Genomic DNA, 26,442 nt, shown 5'->3' on the forward strand with positions numbered 1-26,442 from the left:
GCACATAAAAGGTGATTTATTACCTGGAACATTCTAGGAAAAGCATTAGGGTATTCAGGACAGAGTGCTGGTAGTAAAGGATCTGATTTTTACTTGTAATCCCTCAGTGCATCAGCTGTGTGTCCTTGAGTTGGTTTAATCTTTCTGCGCTTCTGAATGCTCACCTATAAAATGGGAATGGTAATATTTTACTGTTATCTCCTAGATTATTAAAAGGTACAAGTGAGATAAGACGTGTGAAAGCGCTCTGTAAACTATAGAAGACACATCTTTTTGCATTAAAAATATTTTTAATTGTGGCTAGATACACAGAACATAAAATTTGCCATATTAATCATTTTTAAGTGTAGAGTTTGGGGGCATTAAGTCCATTCCCAGTGCTTGCGGCCGTGACTGCCATCCGTCTTGAGAACTCTTGTCGTACTGCAGAACTGAAACCCTGTCCCCATTAAAAAAAGCTCTCCTTTTCCCCACCCCCCAGCCTCCGGCAGCCACCTTTCCTATCTTTGTGTGTCTGGCTTTTTTCACTTAGCATAATATCCTCGAGGTTCGTCCATATTGTAGCATGTATTAGAATTTCGTTCCTTTTTAAGGCTAACCAAAATTCCATTGTCTGTATATACCACAATTTGTTTATCCATTCATCCGTTGATAGACATTTGGGTTGCGTCCATGTTTTAGCTGTTGTGAATAATGCTGCTGTGAACATGCATATACAAATACCTCTTTGAGACCCTATCTTGATTTCTTTTGGATGTATACCCAGAAGTGGAATTGCTGGATCATATGGTAATTCTATTTTTAATTTTTCAAGGAGCCACCATACTGTTTTCCATAGCAGCTGCACCATTTTACATTCCCTCCAGCAGTACACAAAGTTCTTGTTTCTCTACATCCTTGCCAATACCTGTCATTTTCCGTTTTTGTTTTTGTTTTTGATAATAGCCATCCAAATGAATGTAAGGTAAAAAGAAGACACAGTATTTGTTACTTATATAAGCAACTGATTTAATTACAGCTCACCTCATTCAAAACAGAAAAGAGAGAGATTTTAAACAGATTTATTAAGATGAGGACGTTGTCCGGGGAGAAGTCATGGGTTAGCAGGAAACTGAGGTGCTCGCACTAACACGTATATTACAGGCACTTACGGATAGTATCGTGTGATGGTTGGACAGAGGGAATGTCCATTTGCCTGAGGTGATCACTGCAGGTATGTGTGAGACAGTTTTTGAGCCAGACCTTGAAGAATGGCTGAGATTTCAATATACAGAGATTGCAGAGGTGGGAGAGAGCTGTGGGTCATCTCCACATGAAAACAGTGTGATAGAAGACATAGCTCAGAAGTAAAGTTTGCCTGGAAAGCGTGACTCAAAGCGTGGTCCCTGGATTAGCAGTGGCAGAAGCTCCGGGCAACCTGTTAGAGATGAAAATTCTCAGGCACCTCCCACTCTGGGATGAGGACCAGGCAGTGTGTGTTGTAACACCCTGCAGGGGAAACGGATGCAGGCTCAGCCTTGGACAAGGAGTAGGAGCAGGTTAAGGTGGGGTGGGGCGGGTTAGGGGTTAGATTAGGAAGTCTGGAGTTAGGTTAGGGAGTGGGGCTCTGTTTCTAACCCTCTCGTGACTGCACATCGCAACTGGAATAAAATTAACCTTCTCATCAGGATGCAGGAGGCAATGGTATCACCTCTGTCCCCCTCTTCACCCTCCCTCCTTCCTTCTTCCCATGACACTCCAGCCACTGAACCCCCATGCCTGCCAGGCTCTCGGCTTGTTCCTTCAGGTTGGAATGTTCCTCCGTCTCCCCGATGGCTTTTTCCTCCTCCGTGTTTAGGTCTCAGCTCAGATGATGCCTCTTTACAGACACACCTTCCCTGACCACCTCACCCCTCCCATCATCCTCTCATGCGACCCTGTTTTGTTTTTTTTAACATTTTTTTATTGAGTAATAGTCGTTTTACAACGTTGCGTCAAATTCCAGTGTAGAGCACAATTTTTCAGTTATACATGAACATACATATATTCATTGTCACATTTTTTTCACTGTGAGCTACCACAAGATCTTGTATATATTCCCCTGTGCTATACAGTATAATCTTGTTTGTCTATTCTACATTTTTTGAAATCCCAATCTGTCCCTTCCCACCCCCCGCCCCCTTGGCAACCACAAGTTTCTACTCTGTGTCTATGAGTCTGTTTCTGTTTTGTATTTATGTTCTTTTTTTTTTTTTTTTAGATTCCACTTATGAGCAATCTCATATGGTATTTTTCTTTCTCTTTCTGGTTTACTTCACTTAGAATGACATTCTCCAGGAACATCCATATTGCTGCAAATGGCATTATGTTGTCAGTTTTTTATGGCTGAATAGTACTCCATTGTATAAATATACCACCTCTTCTTTATCCAGTCATCTGTTGATGGACATTTAGGCTGTTTTCACGTCTTGGCTATTGTAAATAGTGCTGCTATGAACACTGGGGTGCAGGTGACATTTTGAAGTAGGGGTCCTTCTGGATATATGCCCAGGAGCGGGATTCCTGGCAACCGTGTTTTCTAAACAGCACTCCTTGCTCTCTGAAAACATCCTATATTTCTTCCTTTACATGTCCATTGTCTGCCTTCCCCGACTATAGCATGAGCTCCTCGAGTTTGGATCTCAGTTCTGTTCACCCGTCTATTCCCAGTGCTTAGAGCAAAACCTGGCACACAGCGAGCGTCCAATAGGACTTTTTAATTCAGTAGGTACTGGGATGCTTTTAAGTGGTTCTGAATAGTGACATGACCCCCTCAAATTGGGACATTCCTCTCATGACTTTGTATGGAGGGTGGCAGAGCAGCAAGACTCTGAAAGTAGGGAGAACTTTTAGGGGCCAGACTGTGAAGTGATGATGGTCTAAACTCATGGTTCTCGCCTGGGGGGGTTGCCTCCCCGAGCCTCGGGACCCTTGGCCGTCACTGCAGGCTTCTTGGTTGTCACAACTGGGGAGGGTGCTGCTGGCGTCTAGTGGAGAGAGGCCAGGGATGCTGTTAAACTTGTACCGGGCACGGGCTGGCCCCCTCCCATGAAGAGTTATCTGGCTCCAAGTATCAGCAGTGCTGCGGTGGAGAAGCCCTGCTCTGAACTAGAGTGATGGTTGTGGGAATGAAGAGGAGAAAAACAAAAAAACAAAAACCAGAAGTGAATATTTTCTATTCCACAGGGTAAGATTTTGCCCCCATCTGTACCTACAGTTGTGACTTTAAATCTTTCTGGCAACAGACTCCGAAGACCCCAAGAACGGGAAATTCCTCTAGGGTCACATATGCGTCCTGCTGGTCTGTTCCTCTTTCCTCCTGTTTCTCACTGTCTCCGCTCTGTCTTGCTAGTTCTGTACTTCTGTTTCCTCCCGCTTCCTTCCCCTCCTCCTCCTCTCTCCCGCCGCCTTCCCTCTCCTTCCCTTCCTCCTTCCTCTTCCCTTGTGCCTTTTCCTTCCTCCTTCCTCCTTCTGTTCTCTCACCTTTCTCTCTTGTTAAACTGCTCATTATGAAGATTTGAAGTTTAGTGGGTTTATGGTCTCAGTCCTTAATTTTTAAAGTGGGTAATTGCGTGGTCTATACTAAATTAAATTGACTCGCTTTTTACGTCTGTGGCATATGGCATCTGAGCGAGGCTGCTTTTTATCTCCTGCAGCTTGGTGATGCTTCTCCCTTGTCCCTCTGTGCATTTTGAATATTCTGACAACAGCCACTACAGCATCTCTCTTGGGCAACAACAGCTCATTAGGAAACTCAGCCAGTCAGTGCCCCAAAGAGCAAGACCCAGTCCGCTGGGTCCTGTAGAACCCGGGTGGGTGCCCCTCCTCTCAGAGTCCTCCCCTCCCCATCCTGGGCTGCTCCTGGGGCTCCAGGGGGCCAGGGCCACTGTTCTGCCCTGAAGGGACCACCCTGACTCCTCACCGTCCCTCCACAAAGCCCAGCATATATGATCCCCCAGGGACGACCCGAGATGCCCACGGACACCAGCTAACAAGCAAGTTGTTCTCAAGGAGAAAAATGGTGCATGATTCGGGTGTTTGAGGGAGGACAGAGCCGAGAGGTGTCTGTTTCTGTGAAATGCCGCAAAGGACGCTGAGGCTTCTGCAGACCCTGAGGGAGGCAGTGTGACAGGGAGGTGCCGGCCTCAGGGAGGCTGAGGGGGCAGCGAGTCAGAGTTCCTACCTACATTCTAGATGTCAACTTCAGGAGAACGTGCCTCCCCAGCACAGAGAACAGTAAGTGTCCTCCCCAGTCAGAAACGGTCAGAGCAACGTGAGCTAGGAGTCTGACCCATTTTGTTGGTATGAATCTCTTCCCTTCTTCCTTAGGAAAGGGGCACAAAAGAGAGGATGCTATTACCTGGATATTTTTCGAATAAACTGGTGAACGAGTATTCAACAAAACAATTCTCCCTTTGCGAGGCCCTCGCTTAGACCATAAATCCTGCCTCCTCCCTGATCAGTTTCCCTGACCTGTTCTGACTCTTTCCCAGGGGAAGATGACGATGAACAGGAAGATCCATTTCTTGTGCTTTGATCTCGGAAAAGAGGCAGATAACTCCATGGTGGAAACAATCAAAGTAATGGCCCTTTGGATTTTTCTAGCCACATTCTTGCAAAGAACTCAAAGCAATTCTATTCTGTCCTTATCTCTCACTTGCCCTTTTTCTTGGGTGGAAGAGAGATTAGCATCAAGCATACCTGTCAGACTTCTGGCTCCCCTTGTAGCTGCCATTTCTGATTGGAGGGGACACGGTCCTGCATGGTGAACTCTAGTGGGCACGACCCTCATTTATCACGGCTTTGGGTGAGATGTAGAGATAAGAACCTCCCAGTGGAGTTATGGCTTAGGGTCTCCATCTCTAGAGTCAGGGATGGAGCATGGAGCAGTGGTGACGTCAGATGATGGAGACTGACAGGTTGGTCACAGACAGCATGGAGCGCTGGTACTCAGAGGTGGGTGGATGCTGGGGATGGCACCTGCCAGCTGCCCAGCGGAGCTCACGTTTCAGAGTCTGCCCGGCTCTTCACTTATGCTCTCTGCCATCCTTCCCTGCCCCCATCACCGTCTCCCTAGCTAGTCCACGAGTCTTTGAGAGCAAGGGCCAGGGCTGCTTCCTGCCCCCATGTCTTGTGTTCTCAAGGGCATCTTCCCCACTAGTGCCTGGTGCCAGATAGGTGTTCAGTAAGTGCTCTTCAAGTTGAATTCCCCCAGACGGTGAAGCGGACATGGGTTCAGTCTCCTCTGGAGTTAAAGCAGACCTTGCCTGGCATCCTTGTACGTGCTGGACCCGTTAAGGTTCCCAGAAGCCTCTATCGCTCCCCATCTCTCTGCCTTCATCCTGCTCTGTTCCATAACTCGGCCAGAGGGCTGTCACCAGCAGCCGTTAGAAAAGATAAACGGGCAGCTCCAGCCCACTCTTTCGCTCTCCCGCCTGTCTCTGTGCGCAGAGAGACTTGAGTGTGTGTGCCTTTGCTGGGCACGGCCCTGCCATAGTTGTGCATCTGGTCCTGCTGGAACTGGCCAGGGGAGCTGCCACAGACAAGTGACCATGAGAACAGATGTGGACTGTCCTTCCCCCAAGAAAAGCTAGAGGAAGGTGGCAAGATCCAGGGAGAGAAAGGAAGGGCTTCAGGTTAACTGGGAATACCAGTGGGACGTGCAGAGACCTTGCAGAGTGGCTTTATTAACAAGGCACTGAATGCGATGCAAAGCTGGTTATGCCGGGGACTTTATTCATACAGTTTTTCCAGGAGGTCATCTTCTGTTGACTGTGGGGCTATGGAGGGTTAAGGGATGGACCAAAAGACGAGCTGTGTTCTGAAAGTGCGATGAGGATTGATACTTTTAACAAGTTTGGAAGGCATGTGTGCTTAACATTTGCCTGGATCTGTGCTGAGTGGAACGGAGGCCACAGGGAAAGATGAGACAGGGACCCCTGCCCAGAGCAGTCCCTCAGCACCAGGAGGCAGGCTTCTGCAGCACCATGCGCAGGCCCCCTGCACAGGCCCCCTGCACGGTGTGTGCTCCCGCGTCCCCTGAGGATGATCAGGGCTCCCTCAGATGCTTCCCCCTTGCCTTTCTGTGCCGTCTCCCCAGCTCGGATCCTGACCTCCCTCCAGACCCTTACCAGCTTGGCAGGGAGCCCCAGTTCTGCTGAGATGTCAAGCCCATTGCACAGCCCCTCCGCTTGCCAAGACCCAATCCTGTCAGGTTGCTCACTCAGAAGAAAGGCAGCTGTATTTCCCGGCTCCCCAGTGCAAACTCCAAACACCTCCCCCTCCACCACTGCCCGACATTGTTCCCCAGGTTAGAGCCTCTGCTCACCTAGCACCTGCCTTTCTCACCTGTGGCCTTGACTCCTGGCTCACGGCCTTCCTCTCGTCCCTGTGTTGGCTCTCGCCCTGATCGTCCTCAGTACCCATGGGTCCATCCCAGTGCCAGTGCCTTGGGGAACCTTAATGCCTTCCCCTCCAGTGACCGTCTCCTTCTCCGAGTCACTGTCTAAACCACACTTTGCATTGTGGTACCCCCTTGACCCTCTTCTGCCTCAACGTTTTCTGGGTTTCACTGGCTTTCCCATCAAGTGGAAAGACCGTGGCCCATCACCTCTACCACGACTCTGTTAGTGCCTTCAACTCCTGTGTGCCCTCGTCCTGCCCACCCACCTAGTAACTTCTACTCTTGAGAGTTCTGACACCTACCTGCCCTGCTTTGGTCTGTGCTCTGAGGTTGTGTAGAAACACACCAACATTGTTCATTTCAGCTGGGCCCAGACAGAAATATACTTACATAGCAGAACGCCTATTCTAAGCTTCCGTCCAAAGCCACCCACCCCATCTTTGTCACTCTTGCTCAGAAAGTGATGATCTTGCCTCTTTTCAGAGGAAAAAGAAGCTCAAGCTCCATCTCTGTCAACCCCCCTTCCCCCAGTGTCTCCCTACAGCCCCATCTGTTAGTGTTAGGTAGACTCATGCCGTCCAGCGTGGTAGGCACCGGCTGTGGAGCACTTGAAATTGGCTGGTCTGAATTGAGACGTGCTGTACGTATAAAATCCACCCTGGATTTTGAACTTTCAGTGTGAAATCAAGAATACAAAATATTCCAGTGGTCTTCTATTTATTAGATGTTGAAATAGTAATATTTGGAAATTTTGGTTAAATAAAATATATTACTAAAATTAATTTCAAAATTCCACCTGTTCCTTTTTACTTTTTCCATGTGGCTGCTAGCCAATCTGAAATTGCATGTGTTGCTTGCATTATATTTCTGTTGGATGGCGCTGAGTTGGAACATAGACTGAGTTATAATAATAATAATAAGACCCGAAAATTGAGTAGCTCTAAGATGGAAGTGTCTTTCTCTCCCACGGTGGTTGGCGGTCGGTGGTGGTCCAGGGCTGGCGGGGCGGGGGAATGGCAGGGGCAGGAAGCAGCGTGGCCATCATCGACATGCAGTTTTCTCATGTTCCTCTTGTCACCATTTGAAGCCAGCAAAGAGAGCGGGGAGAGTCCAGGGCAGGGAATGGCCTGGATGTTCTGCGGTCATTTCCACTCACACTCACCGGCCCGAATTCAGCTCCTGGCCTCCACTGCAGAGGGATGCTGGGAAATGGGGTCTGTAGTTGGGTGACCACAGGTCCAGGTAACACTGGGGTGTTCTGTTATGAAAATGAAGGGAAGGAAAGAGTGCCCAGGGGACAGTGAGCAGTCTTGGCCATGCCGCCTTCCCTCTTCCCCTGCTGTCCCTGCTCTCAGCCCAGGCGAACCTGTAACCTATGCTTCTGGCTCTTTCTCTACCAGCCTTTTGGCAGGACTTGCTTCAGAAAGTGGCCCCCTTCTTCTGACATTATCAGCTTCTCCTTCCCCCGGGGCTCCTCCTTCTGAGCCCCTCTCACGGGAATTGGAAGCCTTTCCTTGGGCCACGTGATTCACTCCACCTGTTGCCCCGATGACCCTCCTTCGCTGAAGACAAGCTGCATGCGCTTCTCAGCTCCTCCTCCAGCTGCTGTAATCTAAACCTGCCCCCACCTCCCCGGGAGCAGCTGTTGCTCACTTCCCCAGTGACCTCCTGATAGCCAGAGCTCACGGAAAATTCCCGGTGCTTATTTTGCTTGACTTCCCTCCTCTGGCCTAACCACGGTGACTCAGTCTCCTGCGTCAGCTTCTCATCCTTAACACTGTCCCCAGATGTTGAGTCTCCAGGGTCTTAGCCTTGTCCCCTCCTCTCTACTCTCCGCCCTGTGCCAGATCCAAATTGTCATTACCGCCCTAACCCTGAGGTCTCCCAGGTCTGTGCCTCCGCCAGGATGGGTCAACTTTGCTGCTCAACCTGGTACCCCAAACTTAACAAATACTACCCCAAACTCATCATTTCTGCCCTTCTCCAGAGACAAAAAAGAACACCCTTCCTCTCCCCTCAGTCTTTACCCAAGTCAGTGATGTCACCATCTAAATACTAAGTGAAGCCAGAGCCCTTCTCATCCCCTCCCCGCCTGCCGCAATCAGCCGCCCCTGTCAATTCCACCTCCTGAATCTGGCTCGAATCTGCCCCATCGCTTTGATCCTCATTGCCCCGCCCCTCAGTACCTGCCTCATTTCTCTTTCCTGGGCTATTAAACTCACTCCCGAACTGATCTTCCCAGCTTCTATTTCAGCTCTCTCTCCAGTAGATCTCCTGTGCTGTGAGAGTGATAACCCTAAAACGCAAATCTTATGATGTCACTGTCTGTTGGTGTCTTCCTGTTGTTTTGTCTGCATTCCCTGGCATGACCCACAAGCTCCTGTCCTCCTGTCCAGCCTGCCCCTTCTCCTCCAGGCGCTCGGGCCCCTCTCGCCAACTGAACCAGTCACACCAGGCTTCCTCACGCCTTTGGGGGCTCCCGCATGGAGCACACTTTGTTGCCCTGCCTCTCCAGGGAAACTCATGTGCCTCCTTCAAGGTTGCCTCTTCTGGGAAGCGTGGAGCAGTGCCTGCTACGTGGTAGATGCTCGCTGTGTATGTTAGATCAGTGCCTGAGGCCGTCCCTGAAATTTCCCTCCCCCACCCAGAAGAGCTTGGTTTTCCTTGATCTGTGCTTCCTTAGAAATTCGTGAGCCTCGCTACTGAACCACTTACTTCGTTATGCAGTAAAGGTCTGTCTCGCCCTGCACCCCCGCCAACCCCCAGGAGGGGCCAAAGATTTGAGAGCTGAGGACCTGGTCTTAGTTGTCTGTAATTGATTCTCCAGCACAGCGAGCACCTGGATTGCTTACGGCTGGAGCAGCATAATGTGGTTTTGTCAATCACTTACCATATTGGGTTGTGGCCATTTCCTTTTATGGTCATATCTTATCCTTTTCTAGGTACTTAGTGCCTTGCTTAAGATAGGCATTTAATAGGTGTTTGATGAATTAGTAATAGATGTTTGTTGATTGAATGAATGGATGCACTACTTACGTCAATTACAAAGCAGGGGATTAAGTGCTTAATGAATGACACAGATAATAAGCGCTTTGGGGGTTTTGAAGAGGCAAAATCAGCTGGGCTAGAGCAGTCCAGTACTTGCCTGGGGCAGTATGGGAGTGGGCATGCGAGTGCGACATCATTCAGGTCGGCCTGAGATGTGGATAAAGAAAAGCTGAGAGCTTTCCAGGAAGAAGAGACCGCCTGGAAAAAAGGCACAGGGCAAAGTGACAGCAAGGACAGCCTAGGTGTAGCTAGATGGTCAAAGAATTTAGTAAAATGTGAGCCTGGAACAGCATATGAGGGCCAGGCAGGGAATCTGCAGTGTGGAGTAGCTGGATTAGTGCGGGAGAGGCTGGAGGCAGGAAGCAGGTTAGGGGTATTGCAGGAGAGAGGCAGAGGTAGCGGCAGTGGGGACAGAAGAGAGAAGTGGACGGGAGGCAAACCCATATCAGTCCTTGTGACTGAGTAGTTAGAGTGGTTAAAGGATGGGGAGTGTGCCAGTCAGCTTGATCTGGATCGCATGTGGGAAACTGATGCTGTTAATTGAAACTGGGGAGTCACAGAGAGGCCCCCATTCTATGGAAAGTAGTGGGTTACATTTGGGACCTGGAATTTGGAAGGATTTCCAAGGGTACATTCCCCTTCAGCAGCCAGAAACAGGAGTCTGCTGTGCAGATGAGAAAGTGGGGCTGGAGGTAGAGATTTTGGAGTTATCTGCATAGAGCTGATAGTTGAGAATTAATTAATTCTTCAAGGGAGAAAGTACACATGAAGAGAAAGTGGACTGAGGACTAAATCCGGAGTGTGAGATTTGGGGAACGCTGACAACTAGGGTTATACAGAAGGAAGGGAGCTAGGGAGGGGGTTGGGGCAAAGGTGATCAGCATGATAATCAGATGTCAAAAGATGATGCCAAGAAAAACAGTCCAGGCATGAGTGCCTCAGAGCTTCAAAACCCTGAAAACCAAAGAAAGACCTTCAGATTTGTAAGGAAGGAGAACCTTGGTGATTTCTAATCCAGAGATCTTAGAGGTTCAGGATGGAGAAGATGCAGAGGAATTAAAGGCAGTAGACGTGACCACAGAGTTTAAGATGTTTCATTTGCTGGGAAGTGGGGGGGAAGGGAGGGAGAAGGTAGGAAGGAGCCAGAGGAATAGTAATATTTATCTCATAAAAGCATTTTTTTTAAATAGAGATATAATTTATATATAATAAACTGCATATTTTTGAAATGTACAATTTGATAATTTTGCCAAGCCTACACCTGTAATACCATTACCACAATCAAGAAAATGAATTTCTTCATCACCCAAAAAGAGTTTTCTGGTGCCATGTTGTGATTCCTCACTCTGCTCCTTCCTACCCCTTTCCCAGCCCCATCCCCAGGCAACCACTCATTTGCTTCCTGTCACTACAGATTAGTTTGTATTTTCTAGAAATATCTGTAAATGGAATCATACAGCATGTAGTCTTTTTTTGTCTGGCTTCTTTAATAACATTTTATTGCCGGGTAGTATATCATTGTATGGCTAGACCACAGTTTGTTTATTCATTCAATGGTTGATGGTTGTTTCCACTCATTGATTGTTACAGATCAAGTAATTATGAACATTTATTTACATATTTTTGTGTAGACATATCCTTTCTTTTCTTTTGGATAGACACCTAGGAGTGGAATAGCTAAATCAAATAGGAGGTGTATGTTTAACTTTTAAGAAACCACCAAATGGTTTTCCAAGTGGTCATACATTTTATAGTCCCATCAACAGCATATGAAGAGTTCCAGGTCCTCCACACCCTCACCGATGTGGTCTGGTTGAGCTTTTAATTGTTAACGGTTCTGATGGGTTTATGACAATATCTCATTATAGTTTTAATTTGTATTTCCCCCAATGATTAATGATTAATGATGTTACCACCTCTTTGTTGAAGCATCTGTTCACATCTTTTGCCCATCTTTAAAAGTTGAGTTGTTTGATTTTGTATTATTGAGTTTTGAGATTTCTTTGTGTTTTCTGGATACAAGTCTTTTATCAGATATTTGCTTTGCAGATAATATTTTCTCCCAGGCTGTGGCTTGTCTTTTCATTCTACTAACAGTATCATTTGAAGAGCAGGCATTTTAAATTTCAATGAAATCATTTGTCAATGTTTAATTTTATGGGTTTTGCTTCTGGTGTCACATCTAACAAATGTTTTCTAATTCAAGGTCACAAAGATTTAAAGTTTTTTAGTTTTAGGTCTATGATCCATTTTTTGTGCTAATTTTTATATCTGGTGTGAGATGGGGTTTCTTTTATACGGTGTACAAGACAGGGCTTGATGTTGTTATTTCTTTTTTAAACATATAAATATCCAATAGGTCGAGCACAATTTATTGAAAAGAACTTTTTCTTTTTCACTGCACCTCTGTCAAAATCAATTGTCCATATATGTATGGGTCAGAATAGTAATTTCTGAAGGAGTAGAAGTCAACATAAAACCTTTCAAAAGCCGAGACAAGTTTGACTTAAACATACATAGAATGTCTCCTGCTCTTATCAGGTGAGGTGCCAAGCACTAGGGACCGAAAAGATTAACGAGTAAAACTTAAAGACTAATCCGATAATTGGGTCGTTGCTTCTGCCGTTTAGTAAATGTAGGCGTGTAGCAGGGAGCATCCAGGAGGGAAGGGGGAGTTTAGTTTGGGTCCTACTGAATCTGAGATGGACATTTACATGGAGATATCATGGCAGGTGGACGTAAGTGAAATATCCCCACGGAGGTGGCTGTGGACGAGATCACGTAGGAAGCTCCTGGGAGTGCGGCAAGGAGCAGGCTCTGCATGGCCCCTTGGGGCTCCCTGATATTTAAAGGGCAGGCAGAAGAAGTGTAGCTTGAAAGAACAGGCAGAGAAGAAGGAGGAAAGTCCCAGGAGTGTCATGTCATGGAAGCCGAGGATGCTGAGGGTCTCAGGCAAAAACAAACAAACAAAAAAAGTCAAGACAAAAGAAAAAAAACTGCTCAGGACTCTCATATGCAAAGAGAACCCAGGAGGCGGCCTGATGACATGGTCTAGCAGCTCACGGGCTGGACCACCGCTGCCATCAGGAGCTGTGTGTTCCTGGGCAAGTCACTAAACTGGTCCCTGTCTCAGTTTTCTCACTTATAAAGTGGGACAGCCAGTTGCAGGGTTGTGTGAGGATTAAATGAGATGATACACATGATCTTCTTTGAGCAGCACCTGGCAGATACAAACAGTAACACCAGCTCAGGATATAATTAGACAGAGAATCAGGAGCGTCCATCGATTTTGCAAAAATGGTGATTGATGGTTATTTACCTTGTAAGTACAGTTTGAGTGGAGTGGAGGGGACAATAGGGGGAGTGTGGGGGGGTTGAGGAGAATGTGGGACAAGGGGAAGTTAGCAAATGTCGAGCAGTCACTTGAGAAACCTGGCCTGAATTGAAGGTGACAGAAGGGAAAGCTGGAGGGACCTGCTTGGGCAGTGCAGTCAGTGGAGGGTCCCCACAGGAGGGGATGGCTCTGGCCATGTTTTAGCAGAGGGGAACCAGCTGGTCTGGGGCAGCAGGGAAGCACGGTGAGGCAGAGAGCCAGGCTTGGGGGGGCTCTCCTAGAAGAAGACCCTCCTTATCTGAGCCCGATGGAAAGAGGTGGGGCCACCGAGTTGAGGCAGTTCACTGAGAGCGGCCTGGGTTTGGCCAGCCTGTGGGCCAAGAATGAGGAGGTGAGAGTGGGTGGTGGTTAGATGCGCAGAGTCCCTGTTATGGGCTGAATTGTGTCCCCTCTAAGTTCCTGTACTAAAGTCCCAACACCCAGTACCCCAGAATGCGACTGTATGTGCAAATAGGATCTTTATAGAAGCAATTGAGTTAAAGTGAGGTCATGTGGGTGGAAGCTAAGCCAGCACGACTGACGTCTTTCAAGTAGAGGAGATAAGGACACAGACTCACGTAGCGGAGAGAACTTGTGGAGACACAACGAGAAGACGGCCGTCCTCAAGCCAGGGACAGAGGCCTCAGAGTGAAACCAAAGCTGCCGACACCTTGATCTTGGGCTTCTAGCCTCTAACCGTGAGAAAGCCCGTTTCTGTGGTTTAAGTCTCCCAGTCTGTGGTGCTTTGTCGTGGCAGCCCCAGCAAACGGGCAGTCTGTCGTTTACGAGGACAGGGGGGTGCCTTGTTGCCCCCCAGGAGAGGGGGAGCGGTGTGAGCTTGTGGGGGACCAGCCTGCACAGTGGTGCGATCGCCTCCAGCAGGAGGCATGACCGGGGCCAACAGGGGTGAAAAGAGGGCCCCCGAGAGGACAGAGGTGAGTGAGGAAGCTGGGACCAGACGAGCGGTGGGGCGGGGGCCCCGGGGAGCAGGCAGCCGGGGGCTTGGCTTGGGAGCAGAGCCAACTGGTTGCCTGGAGGCGCACATCCCCTCTTCCTGTCAGCGCAGGGCTCGGACCTGCTGAGCCGAACAGCTGTAGGCATGTTATAGATACTGCCTATAAAAGGCTCTCCACTAAAACCTCTTTATTTCCGCCCTCGAAGATGTAAGAGTTATCGAAGTGCTTTGAAATCTTCAGCAACAAGACGCTGGAAGAACCAAGGGATTAGGCGTTTGGTTTTCCAATCTGAGGGGTCACTTCTGCGCAGCTGAGACGTTGTGGAGGGAGGGCAAGCCCTGTTCCGATTTACACAGGTGAGCCGAGGGCAGGAGAGCCGCCAGCCCCTGGCAGGAGGGCTCCACACGGGTCCTCCGTCCTGCAGGCCCCCGGGGGAGCTGCCCCCGGTCTGCGCACCGTCTGGTTCTTACTGCCCTGGGCGCGATGTCTGCTGCTGCTGGCGGTAGGACATGAAAAGGCAGTGGCCTTGCTTTATTTATTCGCTCAATACCATTCATTAAGAGCTCAGCGCGTGTGTGCCCGGGATGGCACAGTTGCAGAGATGAGTCGGGCACGGCCCTCGCCCTCAAGGAGCCGACTGTCTAGGGGAGAAAAGACGGACAGACAAATAGGCACAATAAATAATAAAGAGTCAGAAGTGGTCACTGTCTGAGGAAAGCTACTGAGACGTTTCTGTGGGCGTTCGAAGGAAGAGGGAATTGATTTGGGATGGAAAATCTGAGGAGTTTCAAAGGATGGAGAGATTGCCCTGGGCTTCTAAGGAACAAGCTAGATGAGGAAAATCATACACAGAAATGGAAAGATGAGCACCCCTGCAAGGCAGTGCTTGGAAATCCAAGGAAAGCGCCAGGCCCGGGAGTCAGGGGAGACTTCTTGGAGGAGATGGGCCTGAGGGGAACAGAGGCCTGGTAGGGAGCTGGGGAACAAGGGACAGGGCCAGTGTCAGCAGAGGCTTGGAAGAGGAAACACAAGAGGCCAGCCCAGGTTTTAACACGGAGGTCCTGTCACCGTAGGGGTGACGGAGGTACTGTGGGTAGGAAGGTGTGTGGAAGCCAGGCTGCAGAGGGCCAATGGCACCCTAGAGCCTCGACTGAGACCAGCCCTTCAGACAATGGGGAAGGGGTGTGAGCAGTGATATGGCCTCCCCTGGGCGGTCAGGGCCACAGCCGCTGGGGTGAAAAGGGAGTCCGCAGTGGGCAGAGAGGCGCCCTCTCTAGGGTGGACGTAGGCATGGGCTGAGTCCTGTGCACGCTGCTCTTCACCCCTGGGGCCCCGCTGTGGGACAGCCGGACAGCAAGAGTGCTGCTTGGTAACGCCTGTTGGGGACATGTTCGTCTGGTGTCCCAAGAGGGCCTGAGCCTTTCCCTCGTCTTTGCTGCCCACAGCCCGGAATCTGGTTCCTGTTGTCATCCTTATTATTCTGATCCCAATATGTTTGATGCCAACCAACCTCCCAGGAGAGGCTCTTCCCAGCCAGAAATTAATCACTGTCTAAAACCTAATAAAAAGTGGTGCCCAGAATGGCAGGAGGTTGGGAAGGGAGGGCAGGACTGTGGGTCTTAGTGAATTGGTGCGCACCTGCCAAGGACCCCTGGGTGCAGAGTCCCGGGGGCCGAGGGGACCACGTGTGTCCCTTAGTGTGCAATTCCCACATTCCCTTTCCTCCCCCGGCCACGATCCCTCTGTCTCAAAGTGTGTCCAGTGGTTCTCTGCGAGCTGATCGGCTGGAGTCCTGCACATCAGGGTTTATATTAGCACGTTTTCTTTGTGTGCTTGGGCTGCCGTAACAAAACACTACACACTGGGTGGCTTCCACAGCAGACATTTATTTCTCATGGTTCTGGAGGCTGGAAGTCTGAGGTCAGGGGGCCAGCAGGGTCAGTTTCAGGTGACAGCCTTCTTCCCGGCTGGAGGGTGGGGGAAGTAGGGTGGGAACCCTCTCTGGAGTCCCTTCTTCTAGGGCACTCATCCTATCAGATCAGGGCCCCACCTTTATGACCTCATTTAACCTTAATTACCTCTTAAAGGTCCTATCTCTAAATAAATTAAGTCATGTTAGGGCTTTAACAAATGAATTTCGGGGGACAGAATTCAGTCCACAGCATACACATCTGCAGAAAGAGAGCAGACAGGACCAGTAGGCCATTGTACGTGTGTGGCTGCTGTGGGGCAGGTATAATTGTGGCCTTCGGGTCCTGATGGGGCAGAGGTGAGTCCAGTGCGACTCTGCAGCATGAAAACATTGCTGAAGTAACTCCTCCCCCAAGTCTCAGGAGAGGCCTGAGTTCCCAGATTTGCAGGGGACGTGGGAATTTTCTGAGAGATTGTTTTATTAATTAATTCGTCTTATTACAAGTGATCTATTAAATATTTAACAGGTTGTAGATGGAAACGTTGGTCATAGTGAGGTCACATGGCGCAAAGAGAAAGATACCTGCCCGCAGTCTAAAAATCTTCATGGGGGTTGGACGCATCACCCGTGGGAATTTCCAGAGGTCCAGGGTCCAGCCTGTTGGTGTTTCAGAGCTGGTTTGCCTTGGTTGGTCTTCTGTTGTGGTGATTATAAGGCTTACATGCCCTAAATTCTGTGGATTGAAAGTTTGTGTCTTCCCAGAATTCATCTGTTGAAACTCAAACCCCCAGTGTGATAGTATTAGGAGGTGGGGCCTTTGGGAGGAGGTGGGGTTTAGGTGAGGTCATAAAGGTGGGGCCCCCATGATGGGATCAGTGCCCTTTTAAAAGTGACCGGAGAACTCGCCCTCCTTCTGTCTGCCGTGTGGGGGCATAGTGAGACGATAGCCACCTGCAAATCCCTTCCTGGGACCCAATCATGCTGGCACCCTGAACTCTGGCTCCCCAGCCCCCAGAACTGAGAGGAACAAATGGCACCCCCTCCAGGACTTTGTTACAGCAGCCTGAGCTGACCAAGACACACCCTCCTAGTCCACTCCCTGCTCAGCAGCACGCCCCTGGGAAGACGAGCTTCATTAGAAGGAAGATGCACTGTGCTTAAGGGTGCAGGGTCCGTATGAGACTGACCTGGGACCCCCTCCCTCCTCGACACCTTCCCCTGCTACCTCTGTTTTCTCATTTCCAAGTGAGGATGCTGACACAACACACTCACCTCCTGGAGCTGCTCCAGATACTCAGACGTGTCCACTAGGCACTCAGCCTGATGTGGTCACTGGATAAACGTGTGCCTGTGACATGAGGCTTGTGTGCCTCGGAGCCAGTGCCTCCTTTCCCTGACTTGTGCCCGATGACGCTGACGATCTCTAACATCTTACGTGTCTCTTTCCTGTGTCTAGGGCTGAGCTGATGGTTTCTGTTATATTTGTAACAAAGAAACATTTTCCCGCATCACATCTTTTGGAGAACCCCGATGTCTAAAACTGACGGGTGTGGAGTTGTGCTGATTGAAGCTGGCGTGGGGCTAGAGACCCCCTCCACCTCTTGCAGGAACCCACGTCTTGCAGGAACAGCATTTGAGAATCGCTCCCCTGGGCTGCCCTGCTTGACTTCTGTTCCCAGAGTCTTTCCCCCAGGAGATCACAGTGTAATCGTTTAGGTTTCTGCTTCCTGAGTAACAATCTTATTCTGGTCTTGCTGCCCTAAGGTCCCCTGGGTAGGGATTTGAGATGTCCCAGGTTCTTCAGTCATACACTTGTGGTCCTTTGGCCACTCCCTCAGGTGGCTCATCCTATCAGGTGTGCGTGGACTTTGCTCCTTAACTCACAGAAGCTCACTTTATTGCCTTAGTCTTGGCCGCACCTCTGTCTCCCAACTTTTGGCCAACCTGTGTAAATCTAATTTTTGTTGTTCAGCAAGGCTATGCATACAAATAAATCCACAAATCAGGAAAAATGCTTTGTCATATTCTGTGTCCTGGCTTTGGTATCGGAGTTGGGTCTCTGTAGGGATGGGAGCATCATACAGAAAAGACGGCGGGGAACCTGGATCTCTGGCCACACTGGCCACAGAGAGTCAAGGGCCACGTGTCAGGGAAATCTATGAGGCTTGATTGTCCGTGTTGCTCTTCTGAGGCTTCAACCTCTGCAAGAAAAGCTTGATCTTTCTTTATTTTTGTAGCAGCTTTATTGATATATAATTCATATACCACACAGTTCACCCCGGCGGTTTTTTAGTATACTCACAGCGTTGGGCACCCATCTCCACGATCAATTTTAGAACATTTTTGTCATCCCAGAAGACAAACTATATGCATTAGCAGTCCCTCCCCATTTATCCCCAACTTCCCACCACCACCACCATCCTGGGCAACAACTAATCTACTTTCTGTCTCTATGGGTTCCCCTATTCTGGACATTTCACGTAAATGGGATCTTCCAACATGTGGTCTTTTCATGTCTGGCTTATTTCACTGAGTATAATGTCTTCAGGGTCCATCCATGTTGTGGCATACATCAGTACTTCATCCGTTTTTATTTTTTAATAGTATTCCATTGAATGGGTAGACCACATTTTGTTCATCCATTCATCAGTTGATGGGCACTGGGGTTTTTCCACTTTGGGGGCTATTATGAACAATGCTGCTGGGAACATTTATCTGTAGGTAGAGATTTTCCATTTTACAATGTCCTCTACCAAGAGAATGAATGATATCAAGAGATAGATTTATTGAGTGTTTGCCACGCACCCGATGCTGTGGTGAGCACGTCACTTCACACATATTATCCATGTAATCTTCGCAAGTAGCCCAAAGAATAGGCTCTCTCCCCATTTTACAGGCGAGGAAACTGAGGTCCCATAGCTAAGATGGGGCGGGGCTGGGATTTGAACTCAGGTCTCTATGATAGCATGACACTTACCCTTAACTGCTTCCAGAAGCTGGGCAGCCATTGGTACCACACCACTCCGACCATTCACATTGATAAAGTCACACTGATTAAATTCGTATACCATGCCACTTACAAACATTATCTTGCTGAGTTTTCACACCAACCTCAAGAGGTTATCTTACTATTTCTCATGTCCAATGAAGAAAGAGTTCATAGAAACTATGTAGCTCACTGGCTGTTGCGGCTTCTTGATGTCGGAGCCTGGATACCAGCACTCAGCAGCGTCTTGCAGCTGCTCCTGAGACAGCTCTCCTTCTCAAACCTGGCCTCCTTTAACCCTGCATCACCTCAAGGAGAGTCTCTCATATGCCCAGGAGACCATCTTCAAAGGACAGCCACCATCTCCCTTCCTTTGCACACATGTGCCTGTGTGTGCGTATAAACGTATATCCTAGGGTATCCCTATGCCTAAGCTTAGGGACCTCTTACAGGTAGGACCCCTGGTGGCCTGCTGTGGCATTACAGGGTTCCTGGGGCAGATATCCACCTTAGAATTCACTGCTACACCTGGCTACAAACGGAGACACTTAGCAAGTAGAGGATGTGCTTTGGTGACAGTTCTGAGGATGACAGGGTGGAGGGCGATGCGGGTAGCTGCCTGGAAGAGGAAGGTGGCAGTGGGGGGAGACTGGAGAAGGAGGAGGGGTAACGGCAGAGGGTACCAACTGTCTCCATGTGGTTGCCTGCCCACAGCTGCGATCTTGGATGACCCCATGGAGTGCAGCAGAGGGGAGCGGCTCTCCATCACCCTGGCCAAGAACCGCATCAACCGCGCTCCTGAGAGGCTGGGCAAGGCCAAGGTCGAAGTGGACATCTTTGAGCTTCTCAGAGACAGCGAGTACGAGACTGCAGAAACCAGTACGTAGAATGGGCAGGGCTGCCGTCTGTTTCCCCTGCTGGCAGAGGAGGGGCTGGTGGTGTGAGCTGCACCCATCACCAGGCCTGTGATGCCGGTATTCCCAAGAGAGGGAGCGAAACATGCCCCAGGGGCCCCATAGGGCTGAGTCTAGACAGGATCCCAGGCTTTGTTGCAAATCGTGTGTGGAGTAGAATTAAGACAGGAAATTCATTCATTCATTCATTCATTCATTGACTTATTCATTCTTTCCAATATTGATTCATTCATCTCTTGGACATTTTGTACACAAATCCCTGAAGGAAACCTTGTGTGTGATTAAGAAAGGAGAATACGGGCAGCCCAAGGGAAGGGCAGTCATTGCACATCTGTTTCCTGTCTTGCTGTCTTGTGCTGAGGGCAGCACTGTGGAAAGAAGCTGGGACTTGGGCTGAAGTTCAGTGACTCACTCCGTGGGGTAACCTTGGACAAGCCACGTATCCTATTCAACCTCAGTTTCTTCATCTGTAAAATGGGAATGCTAGGCTCTACTTTGCAAAGCTTGCAAGTCGTCGTGAGGTTTAAATGACTTACAATAAAGGAAAAGCCTCTGTGAGTTGCAGTGCTTTATAGACATACACAGTAGGTCACTCAAGTCACACTTACAAGCCCCTGCTATGCACGGAGCACTGCTTTTATCCTCCCCACAACTGGTGGGTTAAGTGTTACTATTCCCATTTTGCCAAAGAAACTGAGGTTCAGAGACACTGGGTAACTTGCCCAACCCCAGAGCTAGTCAATGGCTGAGCAAGTCCTAGACTCTGAACTTGCATCACAACCCTGCAGGTCCAGTGTCCAGTCCACTCCCCTGCCCTGTAATTCTCTTGTGTGTTGCTGGTATGGCCTTGATGAATTTACAGGATGAGCTTCTAAGTTAGTGGGATGGTGGCTCATAGCTCAGCTGGAGAGGAACAACTCCTGTTCAGAGAGAAGGAGGGGAACCCCTCAGCCCAGGAGATGATGGCCTCTGTTCCCTAAGACTCCGGAGTCCCATCTCCTCCCATCGTAGCCCATTTCAACCCTAATGACACTCAGTGGCAAAACCAGACCAAACCAAAGAACACCTTGCTTCAGTACGCATGTCAGACATCTGGTCTTCTACCTGGGGATCCAGTGCTGCTCCAATCTGGGCTATTCCTGCGAGAGAAGAAACACATTTACACTGGCTGAAGTGAAATAGGTAGGATATTGTACAGATCCAAAGAGGGGAGCGGGCAGGGGAGAAGGCAGTGGCTGTCTCTGTCTGTCTAACAGCTCCTCTGATGCTCTTGCCACATGGGATCCATGCTCTTCCCTCTCTGCTCTTGGTTTCCCCGCTTATTCATCGTGTACCTGTTCCATGATGGCCATCCAGGCCCAGTTTACAACTTCTTCATTCAAGCAGGAAATTTTTATTGAGCTTTTGCTCTATTTCAGGCCTGATTCAGGATATCCTGCATTGGGAACAATGCAGAAAACAGGATAGACTCAGGCCCTGCCCTCAGGTGGCTCATAGTGTCTCTTCAGCATTCAGCTTTCCCTCGGTGCCTCTTGGTTTGGATTTCCAAGGTAGAGGATCTGGTTGGTCCAGCTCATCTTGCTGTGGCTGGTCTCACAAGCCACAGACATTGGCCAGATGACCTCATAACTACCCTTGGGGAGAATGTCCACTCCTAACGCCTGAGGATGGATTCTGATCACACAGAACAGGGTTGCTGAGGCCAGCGGGATCTATGGACAGAGATGTGTCCAGAAGAAGGAACAGGGAGGGGGTGAGGGAACAGGTACCTGGAATAGTCATTCATTTATTCACTCGGCCAGTCAATAAATACTTAGTGAGTGCATATTATGCTCTATCCTAGGCCATGGGGACTCAGCAGGGAACAGAGTAAAATCCTCGTTGCCATAGAAGTCAAATTCCAGCACAACAAAAGAAAGATTCAGATTTCTTAGGATCTTCCAAATTAAATCGTAAATACGAGCGATGACTTCCTGTGACTCTCCCAGCCCCGTCTGTCCTCTACTGCTTCTTTGTCCAGGAGGGCAGATCTCAGACAATGGTCCAGGTTTCTAAATAGTTCTATAGTCTGTTCTTTGAAAAAAACCCATCTCCCCCTTCATCGGTGTTTCACGGGACAGAAAGCACGAATCGCCCACTGTGGATGGGGGTCATTAGCAGATATAAATTTCCTTTCCCAATGACCCAGGCTTTGCCGAGAAAATACATCTGAAATATTAAGCCAGATGAATCAGGGGAATAAAGGAAACTGATCTCTTTATTCCTCCTCACAGAGCTTTGGAGCATCTTTCTAATGCCCTTCTTCTAGGCACGAAGTATTTTACTAACAAGTGGCCCTTGGTTCAGCTTTTACATCTCAATGTGTCTGAGGCATGATTAGCATTTGTTAGAATAGAGGGCTTTTGGATCTTTCTACCCCAAAGGCTTTTCTCCTAAAGCCAGAGCTGCTCCCCGACGATGGATTTTTAACACCACCCAGACAGTTCATAGCAAGAAAGCTTCCAGCCGGATTCTTTTCCTCCCATAGTAAGAGGGGGAGTGGGTGGTGGGTTAGCGCTTTTAGCAGAAGCGTGGTGGGGGCGGGACTGGAGGTGTGTGGCAGTGTCGGGGGAGGGGGAGGAGATGAGAAGGAGGCAGGGTCCAGGATGAAGGCGGGGCAACGGCTCGGCCGTCCCTGCTTTGAGGAGACTGTGGGGTAAAGAGGAGCGTGGATTTTAGGGTCAGACTGACCAATTTAAATCCTGGCTCTACTGTTTACTAGCTGTGGGACCGTGGACAGGCTGTTTGACCATTCTGTGCCCCAGTTTCCTCGTTTGTAAAACGAGGTGATGGTAATATCACCTCCTAGGGCCATTCGAACACAACACGAGACAGTGCAGGTGAGGGAATTCCCACCCTGCACGTAGCAGGTGTTTAGTAAGTGACAGTTGTGGATTTCGTTCTCGTGTTTATTCTCTCCCCACCACCTTGAAGCTAGCTTTCTCCACCTCTTACCATCATCTTTCTATCTCTCCTCTGATTCAATGTTCAACCATCTCTACCTGGCAGCGAGGTCTACCTCCCGGGCTTCTCTCAAACAGCCTGTCTTTAATGTCAGTGTGCCCCGTGGGGCCTCCATCATAATTGGATATTCCCTTTTTCCCGTTTTCTGGTCTGATGCATCCGACAGCTTTGAGCCTTTGGAAGGCGAGGAGTGCTGCCCAGAGCCAACCACTGCTCAGTGTCATGGCTGGGTCTTCCCTGGGCCAGTGCTCTGGGGCTGATTTGCACTGATGACTTAAAGCTATTTGAGTGGCTCTAGGGCCCTGAACAATGCCCCCCACCTCACACCTGTCACCCCCTGGCTGGGGACTCCACTTCAAGGGGGTGAAAGATCATAGTGATAACATTCTTGGTTTCGGAAAACAGAGGCTCTGATCTCAGCTGAGGCAGTAGCCATCCCACAGGGCACCCTGGTGCTTGCTCTCGGCAATAGGTGAGTTTTAAAACCTCTGCACAAACCACAGATAATGAATCACATTTGGGGCAGGCATGTCAGCTGAGAGAAGCAATGGCGATTTCAGAATCAAAGATGATGAAGTGGCGAGAAACTGAAGATGCTGGAGTCTAGAGTTCAACCTTCTCGTTTGATGGTTGAAAGCCCGGCTGGGAGATGGAAAGTGTTACACGGGGCGTTAATTAGTAACAACCTGGACAATAGAAAGAGACCAGAAGCAAACCGCCAGGCTTCTCTCTGGTTCACATGGATTTTCATGCAGTGGGTTTATTCAAAGTGAGGGTCACTGGTAAAGCTTCCTCAGACGCACATCTGATTCCCTCCACCTTTCTGCCCGGGTCACCGTCATTGCCTGCTGCTTCTTGATGTTTGACTCCCCAGCGGCTTCTGCCCAGCCCACAGATCTGAAGTAAGAGGGGTGGACCGGACCTACGAGGTCACCTCCCCTCCCGCCTGTCCCTTCCCTCCTTGGCTCCGGTGCAGGGAGCTCCCACAGGCCTTGCCCTCCTCTGTTCCTATAGATCCGTGTGTCTCCTGTGGGTGAACGTATTAGAGCTTAACTAAGCGCTACCCCCTTATCACCCAAACACCCGGAGGCACCGTCTCTGCTGCTGCCAGAGACAGACTGAGGTTTAATTTACTGCAGAGCTAAAAGCGGGAGCCTCCCTGTGAACCCCTCGCCTCTGCCTCTGTTTGTCTCTGTGAGACCAAGCATGCTATCAGCCGTCCACACTGTTTCCCCTGGAAACCCAGAGGCGCGCTGCGTCCCTGGCGAGCCCCATGAGGCTCCAGCGCCTGGAGATGGGCACGGAGCGTGAGGTCCCCGCTGCGTGGCTGCCCCTCCTGCACGGGCTCCTGAGCTTCTCGAAGGCTCTGCGGGTATGACCTCTGGTGATTCAGAGCTGCTCTTGCAGGTGAAGGCAAACATCCCGCCATCAACTTAGTAGGACGTCTCCATGTCAGCATAAGGAGAAAAGGGGAGACGCTGGAAGAGAAAGGCCTAGGACAGTGATGAGTCGTTCAACAAACAGTCCTTGCTCCCCTTCTCTGAGTGGCCCCCCTCACGTATGCATAACAGGGACTCAGAAATGCATCGAATTACAGTGCTCAAAAATCACCTGGCTCAAACTCCTCATTTTACAGATGGGGAGACTGAGGCTCACTGTCTTTCGCAGGAGACAGCTAAGACCACATATGGGAAAAGGGACATAAATCTCAGTAGCTCTGCTGTGGACTTGCCAGGGAGTGGCTCCGACAAGGGCAGAGGGAGGTCAGAGATAGGTCAGAGGTGCAGCCAGGTGCTCAGGGAAGGCCTTGGGGAAGGCCAGACTTCGGAATGTTTGACAGAAGAGGGGAAAGGAAGAGTGCGTCCATGCAGAAGCCTTAACAGCACACTTGAGGTTGATGCTTGGGCTCGAGGCAGGGAAAAATGGAGTACCTTGGGTCAGTGACCACTGGGCGTGGCTAAAACTGAGAGTTTCCGTGGGGTGGTGGTGAGGGGACTGGAGAGCCGTGTAGAACAGCCGTCAGGACACAGGTTCTGGAGTTGGGAGCACCAGGATCCTAATCCTGACTTTACCAGCACCGCGGGCTTGTCTCTGTGCCTCACATTCCTCATCTGTAAAATGGGAATAATAAGTTCTCACTTCATGAAGCTATTGCAAAGATTAAATGCGATGATGCACTTAGAAGACTTAGAGCAGGGCTAGGTGCCAGGTGAACTCTTTGTAGAGTTCACTTACTAGCATCCTTCTTAGTAGGAGAATTAGTATTGTAACTCCTCCCTCTCGGGATGATTGTAAGTACGGATCCAGGGTGGTAATGTGTCTGCCAGTCAGTGCCTGCCTGTGTAACATTCCCTTGCACGGTGGTCTGGGACCAGGCTGAGAGCTTTGAATGATATGTCTTTGGTGAGAGGAACCAATGGCAGATTTTCTTTTCCCCTTCCAGTTTGATTGAGGGATAATTGATGTGTGTAAGTTCAGGGTATACAGTATAATGATTTGACTTACATTATGAAATGATTGTCACAGTAAGTTTAGTGACCATCCCTCATCTTCCACAGATAGAAAACTAAAGGAATAGAAAAAATGTTTTTCCTTGTGATGAGAATTCTTAAGATTCACTTTCTTAACGACTTTCGTATGTAACATACAGCAGTGTTAATTACACTTACCGTGTTGTACACGACGTCCCTAATTCTTATTTATCTTGTAACCGGAAGTTTGTACCTTTTGACTGCCTTCATCCATTCCCCCTCCCTGTATCCCCCGCTTCTGGTAACCACAAATCTGATCACTTTTCTATGAGTTGGTTTGTTTGTGTTTGAAGAATAATTGATCTACAAGACTGTTCGCTCCTGGTGTTCAGCACAGTAATCTGATATTTCTGTGTATTACAAAGTGATCACCATGCTAAGTGTAGTTACCATCTGTCACATACAAAGATGTTACAGTATCATTGACAGTGTTCCCCATGCTGTTCATTTCATCCCTGTGACAGCCAGTGGCACTTTTGAGCTCTCTAAGACCCTGGGGCACCCTGGCCAGAGCGGTACCCATCGTGGGCGGGCCAGTGCAGAGATCCGGCTCTCCCACCTTCACGGCTCTCCTCTCAGAGGCCATCAGGGCCGGTCCATTCAGCCCCTTGTCCAGTCACAGAGCTGAGAGTGGACCGTGCTCCGAGGCTTTCGCACAAGAAGGAGGCAGTTCTTGGTGCTGATGAAGGCAGTTGTTTTCCTCGCTCCCGCTCATCAGGGCCCCACTTGGAGCTTGGTATGAACCAGGACCAGACCCTCTCCACTCGGGCTTCAGAGCCTTGACGTGTTTTTATGTGACGGCCTCAGTTCTCCCAGCCCCTGCTCCACATCTCTGTCAGCTTCCGACTGCCTTGATTGTTTACACAGGGGCTCAGAGAGGGCCACACTGTTAGGTGAGGAGGCCCCAGGTTCCTCGTCCCCACCCGGGAAGCTGCCTTTTCCCTGGAGGGCCTGCGATCAGTGTGCCTACAACTCACCCCTCTGGACCATCTGCAGCACAGCCGGACCTTCCCCTCCCTGTATAGACGCAGGGAAGGAGCAGCTCCCACAAACATCTCCTGTGCAGGCCAGGTGTCTAAGGGGAAGTCCGATCCAGGCTGGAGCTGGTATCTCCCCGGGAGAAGAAGTTCCCCTTTCCTCCAGCACCCCACCGTGGTCTTTTATTCCTGCAGCTGCTCTGTCAGTTGCCTTCCAACTCCTCTGCTGGCTGGGAAACTTCGTCGCCATGGCAACGTCACTCCTGTCTCTTCCTTGCTCCCTGGGAGGCAGAGGTAGAGTGCACCTCCCTCTCCTCCATC

The 26,442-nt window shown here is 49.6% G+C and overlaps 1 protein-coding gene across 1 annotated transcript in view; it reads left to right on the top strand.

Moving 5' to 3' along the window:
• The window catches only part of GRIK4 (glutamate ionotropic receptor kainate type subunit 4), a 386,960-nt gene that overhangs the window by 207,431 nt on the left and 153,087 nt on the right, over nt 1-26,442 (top strand). The window contains exon 3 of the mRNA XM_064482153.1: nt 19,411-19,575. Coding sequence (XP_064338223.1) covers nt 19,411-19,575 — 165 coding nt within the window. The remainder of the gene's footprint in view (nt 1-19,410; nt 19,576-26,442) is intronic.

This window comes from Camelus dromedarius, chromosome 34 (genome assembly GCF_036321535.1).
Source record: "Camelus dromedarius isolate mCamDro1 chromosome 34, mCamDro1.pat, whole genome shotgun sequence".
Lineage (NCBI taxonomy): Eukaryota > Metazoa > Chordata > Mammalia > Artiodactyla > Camelidae > Camelus > Camelus dromedarius.